We start from the raw sequence: 18,368 nt of genomic DNA, 5'->3' as shown, positions 1-18,368 counted from the left end.
ATTGAACTGGAGAAACAGAAGCCTGTGTGTGAATGTTTGCCAAACTGAGAAAGCCTGGTGTGCGTGACTGTAGAAGTTGTCACACAGTTGCAACAGGGCTGAAAATGACTGTGGCATTTTAAACGGTGGATGTCGATGTATCAAAGGGTGATGGTTTCAATCCTACAATCCAGTCTCACAGTGCATTTGCAAAATGCATTGATGTGAATTCACATGAGCATTAGGAAGCCAGTGGGATTATTCACATACATACAGCTAATTATTTGTTGCTTCTACAAATGAAAGCTTATGATGATTTTGTACTATTTGTGCAAGGCCAGCTTCCATTTTAAAAATGTGGTATTCTTTTTTTGTTTGCTTTTTTTGAAAGCATTACTTCTAGGATGTGGTTGACAGTTTCTATTTGTTGATGTAGTCAGCCTGAACTTTTACCACTTTGTGATGTTCAACTTAAAAAAAAAAAAACCACAAACCAAAAAAACCAACAAACCACCAAAACCAAACCAAAAAAACACCACACCAAAAAACCCCTCAAAACCCCCAAACACACTTGCCTGCAATTAAAATTTCATTCTGTGCATCGCCTTTATTTAATAATGACGTAAGTCCTGAGAAAAATTCATTTCCCTGTGTCATCTTAATGCACAGACTGTTTTATTAAAAAAAACCATTACGGAATAATTAACTGTAATAGAAGCTAAAAAAATGAGTGTGTCTAAAAGCTGCAAAACTCAATTATTTCGTGCACTGTGAAAGAAGGGTAACTTGTTAGAAGAAACTTTCAAACAACAAAAAGATTTTTCAGTATTGAAAACAAATTATAAAGTTAAAAAAAGCTGGGTCCTGAGCTATGAAATTCTACATGAAGCTTGAAATTTTTCTTTGGCATAAAATATGAGCTCAGCTTCGTGGTACACGATAATGGGTTGGCTAACATGTTTTATAAAATCCCATGTAGTGTCACAAGGGAGATACTGGTACTTAATGCGTATGTTTCTCATTGGAGGAAGTGTTAATGAAATGCGTTGTTGTTTGGGTCAGTGCAGTGGTACACCGTAATTCTGGAATTCTTCCTGCAACAAGAGAGAGATTTGGCAGACATATTTGTGATTTAATAAACTGGGACATAGGTTTTCAAAAATATACTTAGTGAGCTGTTACATCAGTCCTGTAGAAATCCAGTGGAAGGTCATGGCAGAAATGTTGTCTGTAATTGATGCTCAGTGGGACAGATTGTTCTTACTAAGTTTGTCACCAGAGCTTTATTACATAGAACATTTTTTCACAGTATGCATCATATTTTACTAAAAGACAGAAAATCAGGAAAAGATAAAGAGGAGTCATCTGGGAACATTGTTGTAGTGAATATTTATAACCACTGTGTGCCGCCATCCAGAGAATTTATAATGCAGTAGAAAGATCTTCTATTGAATGTCTTGTTCAGCAGACGCGGCATTATGAAAATGGAAACAATTCACAAATTTACTCTGAAGTCCTTAACTGAAAGTCTTTCTGTTCAGCAAAGCAAGGTTTGCATCACACCATACAGGTATATTCAAGTGTATACACTTGGAGTTTGCTTTCTAGGGACTTTGCACAGTCTGCTATGTAATGCAGCCCCAGCCGTTTGCATCCCTGCCCAAACTTCGTATCCTCGCAGCCACATGAGGTGCGCCTACGCTGTGCAGCGCAATGCACCAAGAATTTGGCTCTAGAATGAGAACTAGTGTAGCCGCATCAATACTATGGTCTGCTCAAGCTGTCAGCCTTTCTTAGACACAGCATCGACTACCTCAAGATATAAAGCTATTTGGGAAGAGCACACTGGTTTTAGGAGCTGAAGATGTACCTCTGCACAGCGTTGTGTTTTGTGGTGTGACATAACCCAGCCTTTCCTCTGCTTCCTTTTCCAGAAATACCTGCCTATCTCTGAACAAAGATCCAAGCAGTAAACTCTCTGCTGTATGTCTTTGTCTATAGAGCCTTGAAAATTTGGTACAAAATCTGTGTTTTAAAGCTTGCAGATGAATGTGGCTGTGAATTTGTGAATCGCAACGGGGCAGAGGAATAGGAAGCAGGGCATGTAGTTACATAGCTTTTAATTATATTTTCACTTTTCGTGTTGCTTACCTCAAAAATCGTGTCACACAACCCATTTGTTTTAATGTAGGTGTGGCTTGTATTTCTTTTTTCTAGATTAGTATTTTAAGTTTAAAAGAATTGAAACTCTCCTTTGTTACATTCCATAGGACAAACTGTGATGGCTGAACAAAGATCTGATCTTTTCATTACCGTACCACAGTAGCAAAGATATAAAAAGAGGATATAATATTTTGTTAAAAACTAAATTTGAAAAACAATTGCTATAATAATTGTCAGCTGTGTAGATTGCAATTTGTGCATTAATAGGTGCATCAAGAGCTGTAACTTTGCTGAAGGCAGTAAACACATTATTAAAATCCTGCACCACAATTCTAGAAAATGTACCACATAGAAAAGTTATATTTATAGTTATTTTGGATTTGTTATGAACAAATGTTTTATGGCTAAAAAATACATTTAATCCCAGAACCATATTTACCCAGTGATGAGATAGTAACCTGTGTGATCTAAACTGCACAATTACAGATCTGTGTCTGTCTTTTGTAGGGCCCACTTGGCATAACTGGTTCTCCAGGTTTTCCAGGTGCTCCTGGTGTAAAGGTAAAAAATCAAAATATCTTTTTCATATGTCTAATAACACAGAATTAAAAAATATGTACTAGACTACACAGAGTTCAGCCTGACATTGTATACAGGTCCCTAACAGTTGCTGTGAAATCATAGTCAAGACCTTGAGGCAGAGCTTAGAAATCAGAAGCCAAATGAAGCTGTTGCAATTCAGCACAGTTAGGATACTTTCTTTGCTCTCGCTTTTGCTTGAGCTAAGGGGTGATTAAAAGAGGACTGGCATGCTGTGCCTCAGGAATCTTGTCCAGTATATTCAAAGAATAACAAGATGCATTATTGCAAGTTAAGCTGCGAGGACTACTCTAAGGCAGTATGGAAGCAGTACCTTCTAATGCTGAAACTTCCAGTTTCGGCCAAGGACAGCTTTTGAGATGACCTAGACTGGTAAGGAAAATGCCTGAACCCCAACAGAGATGTACTGCAGTTCATCGCAATAGACCAAATGAGGATTACTACCTTTTGTGGGTCTGTGTGATTGGGTTGAAATGGAAAACTTCCATTGGCTGCAGCGCTATCTTTGTGGGACTTCCCTCTCATTTTTCAAGAAAGCGCTCAATATTTTTTTTTTTCCTAGCCTTGAGACTATGTCTGCAAAGACAGAAAACACTACTTGTACAGCTTCCTTATACTTATTATTGCCCTCCACCAGTTGCTCCTCTTCGTTCCTTTACACTCCTAATACATGATAGGAAAAAATTAAACAGAAAGAAACTCTCAATTAGTCAGGTAGCCAAGTTCAGCAGATGTTTTGTGTTGTTGTGAAGCTGGCACCATTCATGAAACGACTTTTTGGAAATGGGTCTTAATAAGACTATTAACATGATGTATACAATTAAATGATAGACCTTTTAGTGCATGTCATAAAATGCTTTGGTATGGCTAAGCACTACTTAGTACCTAAATAAATATTTGGAGAAGCTGTCACATGATGAATGAATGAAAGCTTTTGAAAAGGAGGAGCTACCTTCAAGTTTGATCATCAAATGATGTAAAATTGAATAGCTGCTTTGAACTCATAAAAGCTAAGCAGACTATACAATGAAGATGTGGACTTCAGTTATGAAGATGTGATATTAACAGCCATCAGTTCCAAAAGGCAAATTTCCTATATAAAGATAAAATTCAAAGGAGATGCCAGGAGGAATTTTTTTATTGGAGCATCCAGTCCAATCTTACAGGGATTTTGTATTTAATATAGTGCTGCAATACTGAGTTAACCTGTGCTGTGCAAAAAACCACCAGATGTGTTATAATTTCTAAATCTTAAGCCTTAGCTGTTAACAAAGCTAAAAAAACAACCCCTTGTCAAATTAGATGTACATACTGGGATTTTAGAAAGATATGTCTATCTAAATTATTTGATCTGATTTGGGCCACTGGATATAGTGCTGCTTCTCTGTAGAAAGTTTCCTTGTCCTTGTATACATAGAGGAAAAATTCTGTTTGTACTTCTGAAGTTTACATTCACATGGAAGTAGTAGAAGCAGAATTAGGTAAGCAAAATATTTTTTAAGGATAATAAACTATTTCAAAACCTGAATTATTCTTCTCTTATAAACTCATTATTCCTCCTTAGTTAGTTTGTAGCGCTACTTTTTAGAGCAAAGTAATCTCCAGTTGTTTTCTCATGTGAAATCTTAGGGTGAAGCAGGTCCAACGGGTCCTCGTGGTCCTGAAGGCCCTCAAGGACAAAGGGGTGAAACAGGTCCACAGGGCCCAGCTGGATCACAAGGTCTTCCTGTAAGTACATTAAATTGAGTTCCTCAGTGCTCAGCTTGCGCGTGTTGCCTGTTTATAGGGAATTTTAATACCCCACTTGATAGACACTGAGTTTTGCTCAAATTACTTTTCCCAGGAAAGGAAAGTGCTCATTCATTTGTTTTGTGCTTATTTTGTTCAAAATAACTTTTCATTATTTAATTAAAACAGCTTGGAAAACTGAAAGTTACACAGCTCGATACAGTCTTGATCCTGGAAGTACTTTAAAGCTTAAGCTTCAACATAAAGTCTGAAAGATTAAACATCACATTAACTTGCACGCTTTGTTACCCGTATTAGCATTTGCACAAGTAGATGGTATGTCGCTGTATTTATTTAATAGTCTTTATTGTCTGGTCTTGTAAAGTAGATAAAATGACTATCTTCTGTGTTTGTTATCGATACCCTCCTCATTAAAATTAATTTTAATGGTTGGTACATTATCTTTAGGGTACTGAAGGGACAGATGGTTCCCCAGGTGCTAAAGGCCCTACTGTAAGTAATCATATCACCTGTTGAAGAAATTGTGTAAGTGAATTTATTTTCTTTCCTTGGTTTTACTACGTTTCCTTACTGTGCTTGCTGTTCTTTCTGTTTGTAGGGATCTCCAGGCACTGGAGGGCCCCCTGGTTTGTCAGGTCCACCTGGTTCCCCAGGACCACAAGGCAGTACTGGCCCACCTGGTATTCGAGGCCAGCCGGTAATGATGTCTTTGTCTCTGTGGTAATTGTAATGTCTTGCAAATGTGTTGCATAGTTACTCTATGAAACTAAAACAGTGATTAGCAGTGGGATTCCTTTATATAAATTAGGAGCATGCTGAGACTCAGATCTTGTGAGTCTTCTGTGTGTTCAAAATACCAGTTTTGGATTCTTAAAGGTCTAAGAAAGAAGAATGTCTATATAAGCTTGGACAAACAGTAACAGTTATCTCCTGAAATTGTCTTGTTTAGGTTTTTGCCTTGATAACGTTATAATAAACAAGCACGCTAAATGGAAAGAAAAACCATTATAAGTATCCTGCTATATTGCCTATGACTAGTTACTAAGCTAGGAAATGTTTTTCTGTTTTATAGCATAATACAAACTGATCAAATGGTTTATGCAGAGTTTTAACCTTATGGGTGTTATTCATGTGTTTGTTTTCAGGGAGACCCTGGTGTCCCAGGTTTCAAGGGAGAAGCAGGACCCAAAGGTGAACCTGTAAGTCTCCATAAGCTTTGTTAAATGAAAAGGAATCACAAAGGCTTGTTATGAGTATTTTGAATAGATTCTTACAATTTCCAAGACGCTTCTGATGCTCATAATCACAAGAGTAATTATTGTGAAAGACAAACCACGGTGAACCTGGCTAGAGAGTACTAACAATGAATGGTGAAGCAGGTCCTTTGATGTTATAAATCACCTACCCAGTGTGGGCCTTACAGTACTAAAGGACAGAAGAGCCAATTAGTGCATCTACTGAGGCTTCTGTAGCACACAGAATGAATGTATTCTAATTTATCTAATATGAAATGGATCCATACGATTCTGGACATTTAAGAGCATCTGGTGTGTTGATGCTTGAATGTGCTAATCATAATTAAAAAATCCTTTTTATTTTAAACTTACATTTAAAATATTTTATACTTATGCAGTTATGTATCTATTAACTATTTTTTATTTATACATTAAAATAATATACATATTTATACATGTATGGTATGAATAGCTGTTTAGCCCACAGATAATATTTGTGAAAGATTATTTGAGAATATGGCTAATTCCATGATGTAACCTTGTGAATTTTGGAAGAAAAGTGATTCTGCAGAGTTGGAGTCAGTTTGACTTGTCAACCAATCTTTAGTTTTAATTTCTCACTAGTTAAATGGTCATGTAATAACTGACAAAAATGTACAGATGAAGTAGTGGTTTCCTTACCACCTACTGTCTTCTCCTTTTAGAATTTCTACTAGAGTCTTACTGAATTTTGAGTCCTTTGCAGCTTATTGATAATAATAAATAGAAATTATTGCATGTAGGTGATTATAATAAGCACTGTACAGCTGAGCTGCAGAATTAGACTTAATTCCCCTAGTGCACTTCTTACTGAAATATTAGCTTACAAACATTGTAAAAGAGAAAAGCTGATGCTGAAAAGCTGCATTTTTTTTAACTGATTCAAAACCTATCTATTTTTTCTCCTTTATTTGGAAAAATATTTATGATGTTTAGAAGACAGTCTGTTTCAATATACCTGAGAAGTGGTGAGCTTAACAATGATTTTTTTAAAAAACATTCTACTTTTACTAGGGCCCACAAGGTCCCCAGGGTCCCATTGGCCCTGTAGGTGAAGAAGGGAAAAGAGGTCCTCGAGGTGATCCAGGGTCAGTAGGTCCGCCAGGTCCTGTTGGAGAGAGGGTAAGCAATCCAGAGGAATAATATGTCTTGAGAGATGTACTGCTAAGCTGAAAAACCTCTTGACCTAACTGTGAATTTCCTTACAGCTTCATTGTGGGTGTAGTCAAACTTTTTTTCCTAACAGCAATTAATACTGTGCATTATTCTTTACACTGGATATTTTCATTTGTGGATTCAGTGCACAGGATAGTATGGTAGGAGAAATGATGGAGATATGACGAGCTAATCTGCAAATTTTTTGCTTAACCCTGTACAAATGGTCATCTTGCTTTCAACGAGGCTGTTGACATAGAAGGAGCTGTTCAGCACACATGAATGAAACATTGATATTTTTACCACTCCAAGTGGTAAAACGCCCAAATTTAAAGTATTCTAGTAAGAAAGTTTTAAGGAAATAAACTGAACCCCCAAACTATAAACCTAGTACTTTATTTGCAATAAATTACGTAAAAATTAAGATAATAATCTTGTATCTGTGGCTTTTTTCTAGGGTGCTCCTGGTAACCGTGGTTTTCCAGGTTCTGATGGCTTGCCTGGACCAAAGGTAAATGAAATTAAAGCATTCATCTTTTATTGGGTCATTTGTTAAATTTTCATAAATACAGATATATAGAAAGAAAGTGTTCCATTAAAAACATCTGCTTCTGGGCAAATAGGCAGATCCTCAGAATCACTGGAAGCAGGATCAAAAGGAATTGACAAATGCCAGAAAGGGTTCTGAATGTTTTGAGACTAAATTTTTTTAGGAAAAATCACTTTCAATACCTGTGGTGTTCACCTTTTCTTGCTTGTCCTTGACTTAATGCTCCCTCATGCTGAAATGTGACTAGATAAGAGATGTTGACCTGTTCTCCTGCTGTATTGCTTCATGTATTGCTCTATAGTAGGTAACTATTTGAAAAATTGCCTTTTATTTGTGTGTGGTGTAGTTTTTCTAGATTTGTCCCTTGAAGAGATGGGCTTATCTGTCTCTGGCTTTCCAAACTTCTTCCTAACACTTTTTTGGCTTTCCTAACACTTCCAGGGAAGTGACTCACATACATATTTGTCTAGTGTTTCTGTAAATTCCTAACTTCTTGGTAAAAATACAGGGATTCTAAAATTCTTATATAAATTTGCTTTATGGAAGAGACAACTTTTAAGTAATAATTTGGGGAAAAAAGTAATAATAATAAAAATATTAATGATTTGGAATTCTGTGTGCAGAAATAAGTCCTTAATAGAAGATGCCTATTTTATTCAACCTTCTCTTACTGTTGCTGTTCTACCTGTTAACTAGTAGCCCATTGGTATCTTTCTAGGGTGCCCAAGGAGAGCGTGGTCCAGCAGGTTCTTCTGGTCCTAAAGGAGGTCAGGGAGATCCTGGGCGTCCCGGTGAACCTGGCCTCCCGGGTGCAAGGGTAAGGAACTAATAGCAGTATGCTAGAAACCATGGCATTTTTCTTTTGAAAAAGGCAAAAATGAACTTCGCAGAATTAAGGATGGACTTGTTTTGGTGGGGCTGCTTGAAGGGTAAAGGCCAAAATACCTCTCTTTTTTCCTGCTGATGTTGGGAAGAACAGGTTCCCTTTGCCTTTGAAAAAGGAGAAATAGTCCTGATTGAGACTAGCTAATGCAACTGAAGGAGTGCACTTGTAAAACACAGTTACCACAGATAGCATGAAATGAAGGCCAAATTAATTGAAGGCTAACCATCATTAAATTGGTGATTTATAACTTCCATAGTTGAGCGGTGCCTGTCATCTTGAGATTTTTTTCAGGGAAAATATTTGAGGAGAATTTGGAATATCATAAAAGAGAAAGGGAGCAGCAAGTATAAGATGTGATATAGAACACTGGGTAATGTTGGCAGAAATAAAGATGAGCCTGTGAGAAGCTCAAGAGGTGTAAAAGCAAGAAAAGGGAGAATAGGAAAAGGGAAGATCAAATACAGCGGGGGATGAAGCTGTAAAGTGAAGACGAGGATGAAGACCTTTGATACAGAGAAGTTTGTACTATGGTAGTAACTGAGCATATCTTTTGGCTTTATTTACGTTTCTGTATTGTTCTAGATGCACAACTTTAACACCAATATTATTCCCGCTTTTAGGGTTTGACAGGAAATCCAGGTGTTCAAGGCCCTGAAGGAAAACTTGGCCCCTTGGTAAGTGACATAAAAGTTAGTCCTTTCAGTTAATGTCACAGTAATTTGAAGGTCCCAACTCATTGAAATTACTTTTATTAACTTGAGTTTTCTTGATTTCAGGTTTATCTTCGCTATTAATTGTTCATTTTAGATTCCTGACTCCAAAATTAGTGGAGATAATGTTCCTTTAGTTTTGTCTGCATAGCAGTGTCTGTTGTTTACCAGCTGCTGCAGTATTTTTAAACTGTTTTGAACGAAATATCTTTTCTAACTGCCTCTCTAAGGAAACAATAATGTATTTGTTTATAATGGCTCAATGATAATAATTGCATAGTATTTGGTTAAATGCAGCAGTATGGCTAAAGCTATGTCTGCTTTAAACACGTTTTGACTGATAACTGTAGCACCAGACCAGGTTAATGTTATTTTTTTATATATACAAACATTTTCCAGGAGCAAAGAGGTTCATATGAATAAACATATTTATAATCTAATGTGGAAAATGCTCTGTAGGGTGCTCCTGGAGAAGATGGACGTCCAGGTCCAGCAGGTTCAATAGGAATCAGAGGTCAGCCAGGCAGCATGGGCCTTCCTGGGCCAAAGGGTAGTAGTGTGAGTATGGCATCTGGTACCCAAGATCTGTTTAACTTTAAACATTTGCATTTATTTTAATGGATGAAAACAGTATTTAAAAATAGTCATTTTTATTTCTGCAAATTAGGGTGATCCTGGAAAACCTGGAGAAGCAGGCAATGCAGGTGTCCCAGGACAGAGAGTGAGTGTGACTCTTATTTGCAGTGATTACAGAAAATTATGCTTTTCAGTTATATGTGTTCACTATACAAGACTTCTTCCCATGTCATTTTAATTTAGGGAGCCCCTGGTAAAGATGGTGAAGTTGGTCCTTCTGGTCCTGTTGGCCCACCGGTAAGCCAACTTTTACCACTCTGCCTGCCTGCCAGTCGCTCCACCCATTCATTATTCTTTCTGCTTCTATTTTTATCTATCTTCATGCCAATTGTTGATTCCAAACAAAAAATCCTAAGAAAGTGTAAAGAAAAAATTTTCCTAGAAAAATGGGAAGCTTTGTATTAGAAAAAAAAAAATATATGAGCAGTCTAATTCCTTTTACTGACCATTACAAAAAATAGTGCAAGGGGCAAAATTTTCTTATGGTTCATTTTCCTAGCTTCCTTGGTTTCAATGGAACTAAGTGTTTTCCTGTCAGCACAGAATTTTTGTGGGGAGGATCTTAGAGAAATAAGATACATCTTATTACATCTTTTAGATAGGGTATATCTTGGCCTGAGGTAAGTAAAAATGTATAATAAACAAATATGTAACCAAAAATACACATATTCAGAGAGAAGAAAAATTGTAGAGCCTGCCTATATTCCTCTACTGTATCCTAACTAACTTTCTTTTGTATAGGGTCTGGCAGGAGAAAGAGGAGAACAAGGCCCTCCAGGTCCTACAGGGTTTCAGGTATGTGCATTCATTTTTTTAAAGACAAAAATAAACCGCCATTTCTTTCAACTGAAATTGGAGAAATTCAATCAAGTGATGTATAATAAAACACAACTTCAGAACTAAGGCACCGATGTTCAGAATAATTAGTCATACTTTCACATCAGCTGTGCACTAAACTGAACTGGCAAAGGCTTAAATACCAGCTCTGTATCCCTTGAGAAAACCTTTGTTGTTTTTCAGTTTTCATTTGGAGATTTTCCAAAGATGTTCCAAATATGGAGCAAAAGAATTGTTTTGATAATGAAGTACTAAGTCAAGTCAATCTCTGTTTATAAAGAGCTTTATTTTTAGGGCTTATATGCCTATGTCCTACAAATATTAAAGAAGGGCTGCCATCTTATTTATAGGGGGAAAAACACTGGTGTAATATTCATGTAACTGTTTTGCTTGAGGATCTCTGAGGACATAGTCTTGTACTGAGTATAATACTACATTCATATTCTTGGTGTCTTAGTTAAATCTGGATTTACCTAACTTTCTATCATGTTAGTGACCATTTTATTTACTTTTTTATAGGGCTTGCCTGGGCCACCAGGTCCTCCAGGTGAGGGAGGAAAGCCAGGTGATCAGGTAATTTCTGTGTAATTTAACAGGAATTCACTTCATAAAGTAGTTTTACCTTTTCTTCTCTTTGTAATTTTAATTCCCTACTCTGTTTCAAAAATATGTATTGATGTAGTCTGCACGCTGTCCGAGAACTGCTTTTGGATAAAATAAATACTAGAATCTTCAAGTCCATCTTCTTGGACTGAGTTGGACTATTTCCTCTTGTCATGGACAGATAATATTCAGAAGTAGCCATCTACATTCACAGTACTTTGCAAATGAAAATGTTTATCTCTATTTTCCATAACTATAAGGCTATGAATAATGCTTTCATTCTAATGGTGAGTTCTGTTCTGCTTAGGGTGTGCCTGGAGACCCTGGAGCTGTTGGTCCATTGGGCCCTAGGGTAAGTATTTTTTTTCAGAGCTTAAACTTTCCTAACAGTTCTCTGAGGTTGAAAGTTGATATATAACGTGGACTTTAACAGCTAAAGTGAATATTTGACTTTTCCCCCACCAACGAAATGGTTGTAAACATCGATATGTTTTAATATGGTTTCTGTAAAACCTACCACCTTTAATGGTTTCATAGCTCGTGAAGTGGTGTTGAGTACTGGCTGCTAAATGATTAGGTTTACGGCTGTGAAATGATAGTTTTTAGTTTGCTGAGCAACATGCTACTTCCCCTACCTTTAACAATAAAAGCATAAAGCTGTTTTTTTATTTGATCAGTTCTCCTAGAATTTGTTTACAGGCTCTTTGTTTAAACAGCAGAGCTGCACTTATGGTATATTTAGGATTTTGTCTACCAGAACTGTACCCTGACTTCTGAATAAGTAATAATTTTCCATTTTGTAGGGAGAACGTGGCAATCCAGGGGAAAGGGGAGAACCAGGTGCATCAGGACTCCAGGGCGAAAAGGGTATGGCTGGAGGTCATGGTCCTGATGGTCCAAAGGTAAGCTGAATGGAGATTTGTGTTGCTGCAGTGATGTAATGTATAATTCTGCTCATTTGCATGAACACAAAAGAGAGAGCTTTTTTATTATAAAAGGGATAACTTTTCATGAAAGGTATCTTGTTTATATAAGGGTTCTAGGAGGACATACAAGTTATGCCGGTATAACAGTATTAATAACTTGCAAGATACTTACACGTTGAGAACACATTTTGTATTAATTTATATAGGTCTGAAATTTAAAATGGTTTTTGTGTTTCTCAGTAGAACTGGGCAAAGCCATTTCTGAACTGCAGAAAACCCTCTAGCAATGTTTTAAGAGCTACATCAGTTTACACAAAGACACTTGGCAGGGTGAAAACTGCAAGCCTTTCTTTCACCTGCAGTTGATTTAAGTAGGCCTAGGAAGGTCACCCCAGGTTGGGAGTGCCTTTAATAATGTGGCACCTGTAATAGACATGAGGTGTGAGAAGCAAAGCATAAATAAAGCATCTCTGCCTCTGGCAACTTCTACCTGTAACTGCTTTGTGTAATAAACCCATGTGGTGTCAAGGTAGACAGACGAGCTTCTTTTTTTGCCTGTTCTCATCCCGAATATGCACTGACTAAATACTAATGTATTTGGAAAGACTATTACAGCTGAACTTCCTGAGTAACACAGTGGGAAAAGAAAAGTATTTGGACATTAATAAAGTCCAAATTTAAGAGAAAATTATTACTTAAAACTGTACCCCAGAGACTTCAACACAGTCACAGCCTATTCCGCAGCCTAGAGACAAAGATACTTCTAGGATGAATAGACAACAACTTGCTCTCTATTTGCTTCAGGGAAGCCCAGGCCCTAGTGGGACGCCTGGTGATCCAGGTCCACCGGGTCTTCAAGGTATGCCTGGAGAAAGAGGGATTGCTGGAACACCTGGCCCCAAGGGTGACAGAGTAAGTCTGTTTATTTCTGTTGTCCTGAGTAGAATCACCTCTCTCTTAATACTGCAGTTATTCCGGAGTATGAACTGCTGAGCATTCAGTATCATAACTGAGACTTTCCGGGTATTTTCCATAGGGCGGCATAGGTGAGAAAGGTGCTGAAGGTACAGCTGGCAACGATGGGGCAAGAGTAAGTAAATCTATCACTCTCTTCACACACCAGAGTGTTTATTGTGCTAAGGGTACTCAGCTCATAGAGTTAATCACTGCTCCACTTGGTGATATCATGGGCTGATAGTCATTCTCATTGCCCCTACCCTCCAAATTTTCAAGTTTTTCAAGACTGCTGTGTACAATGCTTTGGGATGTTGGGGTTCCAAGCCCCTGTCTTGTATCATCAATAACGGGAGTTAAGATGTCAGTGGAAAGGATTCCCAGAAGTAGTGTGTTGATTTGGGATTCAGCTAAGTTGACTATAGTAAAATTATGAAAAAAGGGACAGGCAGAGTTCAATAGCCTAGAAGCAGACCTTCCAGCTCTGACTCTTGGACTAAGGCAGATGCCTGCTTATGGTTTGGACTGAGTTGTCCACAGTCTGTCTTGAGTTTCACAGGTGAAAATTCCTGTGAATGTACTAAGCCCCATATGGGCGGAAAGTTGCTGACACTTCTGGAAAGCTTTGAATCTCCTGTGCATAAATGACATGGCTAGTCTGGTAAGACATGTTCAAGACATGTTGTACACACTTTTCTGCATAGACCAACTGTCCAATAACCCCAAATGCACTGGGCTGGTTGTGTATGCACTGACCATATTTTCTTCCCAGAAGTTATTGTAGTTACTTTTTACATGAATTGCATATATCTGACATTCTTCCGTTTTGGAAACCGGTTGGAGTACTAGCTGCTAGGCATTTGGAAATCTGAGGTACATTCAAAAGATGAGGATCCTGCCTGGACTAAATTTATAATTAAAGAGGAAAAGGTTTTTGGAGCAACCATAGGATACAGAAGCACTAACTTAAAATTATCAGCTGTGAGCTGGATTTAGTTATAGTTAGTCAATTATTAGTTAGTCAGATATTATCCAAAGATACAGAACCGTTCTTAATCATTGTAAGGCACATTTATAGCTTACAGTAATGAACAGGTAAAGGAATGGTGAGCTAAATGTACATCCCTGTTCTAAAGCCAGTTATCTGCAGATATCTCTGCTACCTAGAGTATTGATTTGTTAATGGCTTCTTTTTTTTTATTTCTCTACAGTTTGAACTAAGTTCCAGTGCAATTTTTTTGTGGGAGGGGGGATTTTGTTCAATATAAACTGGGTGCAAGTTTGTGGTACTCTGCTTCTAACGAAACAGAATTGTAATTGGATATCTAGATATTCAAGAAGGTAATATAATTAGTGCTGTGGGATCATTATGCGGAGTTGATGGGTTTGGATGGAGAATTTGCGACCTGTTTGCCTAACTGCCCCATGAAGAGAAAAAGGACACTTTTGAGGAGTTTGTAAGATATAAATGAATCTTCAAAAGTAATGATGGACACTAGTTAAATACTAGCAGAGCTTCTGTGCAAGTGGGGGAAAAGGACTTAATTTCCTCCTGAGAGAGCAAAATAAAGCCAGGGTTTTTTTTTTTTATCATTGGCCTTATTCATAAACACTGCATAAAGGAGAAGATGAAGTTAGCGAAGAAAGAGAAAATGAAGGAAAGCAGTCTTTTGAGATGTGGGGTTTTGGTCACTGGGAGAGGAAATGCAAGTCAATTTTAAGTAAAGACAACCCAACAAGTTTTCAGAGGTAAAGGAGAAGAATTTAAAGGAATGAAAAAGCATATGGAAATAGTAACATATGAGAAGTTTTAAACTAACTGTTTTGAAGCATCACTTCTCTAACTTCCTTTCATCTTATTGTTCAAAAGGGTCTCCCTGGTCCAATAGGCCCAATGGGTCCAGCAGGTCCCACTGGTGAAAAGGTAAACAGATTTTTATTCTATTCCCTACTGAAGTTTCTTGATATTATCACCCTTTATTGGCACTTTTGCTACTCATCAAATAAGTTACTTGGGAAATAATAATGTTTAATTTCATTTTAAGGGTGAACCAGGTCCTCGAGGTCTAGTTGGTCCTCCTGGTTCCCGTGGAAACCCTGTGAGTAAACATGTTTGGTTTTTGCCTGGCATACGTTAACAATATCTAATACTGTTCCAAACTCCAGGTATTTGTCTCATTTGTGATACATTTTCCTCTTTTTCTTCCTCTTCCTTTGTAGCCAAAATCTGTAGTTCTGTCTCGATGCTCTGCACTTGCAAAACCATTGGCGGATTTTGTTCCTCTGTCCTATACTTGTTTTAGGGAAAAATTTACAGAAAGTTACCCTCATTTACCTTACTCCTGAAAGTATGCCAACATTTTTAATTGTTTGAATGTTTTTAAAAGCACGCACATACCAGGTACTATTGTACACATACAAATATTTAGATGGTCAAAATGCAGAGGTATACCTTAGTTCATCCAGTTATGTTAACTCTTGTCATTTTCCACCTATTTGTGATTTTAAGGGCTGACTTTGATAAGGGAATTAGAGGCTCAGCCCTTCTAGATCCTTCATACTGCTTGGAGTTGATTATGTCTGTGTCATAAATCAGAACAATCTTATTTCCAGTATAAATTGGAAGAGCTTCCACCCCTCTTGGGACTGCTGGAGCTTGGCAGCTTTCAGCTCCTTCTTTTCCAAACAAATGTTGTGTGGAAAGCTCAGCTGAAGCAGCTCATAGCCCATTCTGACCTTGTAGAAGAATACATCTTTGAACTACTGGCTTTTTTCCCCCAGTCTATCTTATTAGAATGGTAGGTTGCATAAGGTGTGTCCTTTTCAGCTAATCGTGCTATCTCTGGAAGTAGTTGTGAGCAGAATTTCTCCTACTGTGGTTTTAGTGCTTGCTTATGCCTTCCATTTCTAAATTCTGAAAGTTTGAATATAGTGTTGAACACATGGCAGATCTTAACATCATAGTTAACTATCTATTTTATGATTAGAAGATCATTTTATTCTGATTAATGGAGCAAAAGTATAATCACACTTATGACAGTAAATAGTTAGCAGCCTTTCTTGTATATTTAGCTGTAAATTATACTGTATATAGAAAGGCAGTTGTTAAATACGATTATTCTAATTTCTTTGACCAGGGTTCCCGAGGAGAAAATGGCCCAACTGGCGCTGTTGGTTTTGCTGGTCCTCCGGTATGTGTTTTGTAATACTAATGAGTTTCCTTTAGTCATGGTTTGACATACTTAGTTTCCTTCATTATGAATAATACTGCAGTGTTCTGGAACGTGAGTCACATTTTTGTTGCAGAAAACTGTTTCTATTTCCCAGCAGTATAACGAGTAAAGAAAAGGGCCAATAAATACCCTAGACAGTTGAAAAGTGATTTTGTTGATAAGATTATGTAATTGTTCACCAGATTTCATATTTTCATGAATATGCTATGTTGCTCCTTTGAGATTAAAATGAGGCAAATTAAAAAGGTGTCATCTACTGAAGGTAGAAACGATTTGCATCATGAGTAGCAAAGGCTGGAATGAGTTGATAGACCAAATGGAAGGTTTGTGAGTTTTCCAGTTAATACCCTGAACTTTCCCACAGCCTAAGTATTGGTTTAGACCTTCCACAAAGAGTCAGGCATCTGCTTCCCTTAGTAGGAAAAACAAGAAAAGACAATGTTTGTTCAGTCTGTTTTGCTTTTAGGTATGTAATAGCTGCTGATAATAATAGAAAATCTAAAGAAAAGAAAAATGTGACGTAGACAAGCAAATATTTTAAATGGAAATACTGACTTCACAGACTGTTCAGAAAATCTCATCTGTGATCTTCTAAAGACTGTGCTGAACTGTTACAGTTCTCTTGAACTGAACTGTTAAGCAAATGCAGTGTTTTCTGGGCTGATTTGTTCTCCTGTTATTTTTTGCCTTCTAGAAGTTCCCTACAAAATTACTTTGTTAGGCTGGAAAGATTTGGTATTCTCTGACCTGATGTCTCTTCTCAATATTTCTTATAGGGCCCTGATGGTCAGCCAGGTGTGAAAGGTGAACCTGGAGAACCTGGACAGAAAGGAGATGCTGGATCTCCAGGACCACAGGGTCTTGCTGGGTCTCCTGGTCCACCGGTAAGTATAAATAACACCTTCAGAGAACTGGTGGCATAGGCTGATCTTGCTTATTTAAATGTTCTGGTTGTTCACTATCACCCTTCTCTTCCTCTGTTCCTTTTAGGGTCCTCCAGGTGTTCCTGGTCTGAAAGGTGGCAGAGGAACTCAGGGTCCACCCGTAAGTATATTTTATTTTTTATGACCTGACTGAAGAAAATCTAATACTGAAATTTTATGTAATGTGTGTATCATTCCTCATCTCAGCTTGTTTTTCACAGTCTGTAATTATAACATTTGCTCACTAATACAGCTGAGAACATTTGAGGTAACCAGTGCTGTATTTCTTTCGATAAAGTTGGCATTAAAATGTTTCTTAGGGTGCTACTGGATTCCCAGGATCTGCTGGAAGAGTTGGGCCTCCAGGACCTACTGTAAGTCAATTGTCATATTCCTAATAGGTGTGTTTTATAAACTGGTCATTGAAAACATGAAGACTAATTAAAGCAGAAAAGGTGAAGCAGTGTTTATGGCCTGAGGCAATAGAAGAGAACAGTTGTCAGCGCTGAATTCTGTGACTGCATGCTTACATCCGGCTTTGTTAAATAAAACTCATTAGTCTTAGGCTTGATCCAGTGCTGGTGTGTCCAAATCAGTGCAACACTTTTCACTGGATTAAGTAGGCTTTGAGCTGTTCAAGCTGCTCTAATGACTCAATTGCTTACAGGAACAAAACAACAATCTATATCTTTCTGTACTTTTTATTTTTTTTGTCTCTTCAGTGGTGACTGAAGTTAGGACATTTTTGGAAAAGGAAGAGGCCTCTGCCAGGCTATCTCATCAGTCGGGTTACTCATCCATTAAAATAAAACCGCAAAATCTCTTACAGCTAAACATTTTCAGAAACACTAAAAAAAAAAAAAAAAAAAAAAAAAAGAAGAAAATAGAATTAGTTGTGGATCAACAAGTGAGGATTCAACTCCACACAGAGAACTGTGTTACTTTCTTCATATGCCTTTCAATGTTTTGATGGGAAAAATAACTTGCAGTCGTGAGTTTATCAAAAAATGAAGTTTATGGAAAACGTAATATACATGTGAAGTCTTTTAAAAGTATTTGTGAAATGAACAAAGGTCCGTTAAAACACTAATTTGTACCATGTGAATGAAAAGTTTGAATATGGACTTTAGCTTGATGATATTGGAAAGAATGGGCAAGAGTGAGTTTTCTAGCAGTAGTTGTACACCTGA

At 37.4% G+C, this 18,368-nt stretch overlaps 1 protein-coding gene across 1 annotated transcript in view; it reads left to right on the top strand.

Moving 5' to 3' along the window:
* COL5A2 (collagen type V alpha 2 chain) overlaps positions 1–18,368 on the top strand; it is a 112,243-nt gene that overhangs the window by 79,984 nt on the left and 13,891 nt on the right. Inside the window, exons 18-41 of the mRNA XM_049815571.1 lie at positions 2,650–2,703; positions 4,372–4,470; positions 4,939–4,983; positions 5,090–5,188; positions 5,637–5,690; positions 6,780–6,887; positions 7,378–7,431; positions 8,189–8,287; positions 8,977–9,030; positions 9,526–9,624; positions 9,734–9,787; positions 9,886–9,939; positions 10,444–10,497; positions 11,059–11,112; positions 11,450–11,494; positions 11,946–12,044; positions 12,873–12,980; positions 13,105–13,158; positions 14,893–14,946; positions 15,068–15,121; positions 16,160–16,213; positions 17,032–17,139; positions 17,246–17,299; positions 17,499–17,552. Of these exons, the coding sequence (XP_049671528.1) occupies positions 2,650–2,703; positions 4,372–4,470; positions 4,939–4,983; positions 5,090–5,188; positions 5,637–5,690; positions 6,780–6,887; positions 7,378–7,431; positions 8,189–8,287; positions 8,977–9,030; positions 9,526–9,624; positions 9,734–9,787; positions 9,886–9,939; positions 10,444–10,497; positions 11,059–11,112; positions 11,450–11,494; positions 11,946–12,044; positions 12,873–12,980; positions 13,105–13,158; positions 14,893–14,946; positions 15,068–15,121; positions 16,160–16,213; positions 17,032–17,139; positions 17,246–17,299; positions 17,499–17,552 (1,665 nt within the window). The remainder of the gene's footprint in view (positions 1–2,649; positions 2,704–4,371; positions 4,471–4,938; positions 4,984–5,089; positions 5,189–5,636; positions 5,691–6,779; positions 6,888–7,377; positions 7,432–8,188; positions 8,288–8,976; positions 9,031–9,525; positions 9,625–9,733; positions 9,788–9,885; positions 9,940–10,443; positions 10,498–11,058; positions 11,113–11,449; positions 11,495–11,945; positions 12,045–12,872; positions 12,981–13,104; positions 13,159–14,892; positions 14,947–15,067; positions 15,122–16,159; positions 16,214–17,031; positions 17,140–17,245; positions 17,300–17,498; positions 17,553–18,368) is intronic.

The sequence above is a fragment of the Accipiter gentilis genome, chromosome 1 (assembly GCF_929443795.1).
Source record: "Accipiter gentilis chromosome 1, bAccGen1.1, whole genome shotgun sequence".
Taxonomy (NCBI): domain Eukaryota; kingdom Metazoa; phylum Chordata; class Aves; order Accipitriformes; family Accipitridae; genus Astur; species Astur gentilis.
The sequence above is the reverse complement of the archived record's forward strand: the minus strand, read 5'-3'. Positions and strand labels throughout refer to the sequence as shown.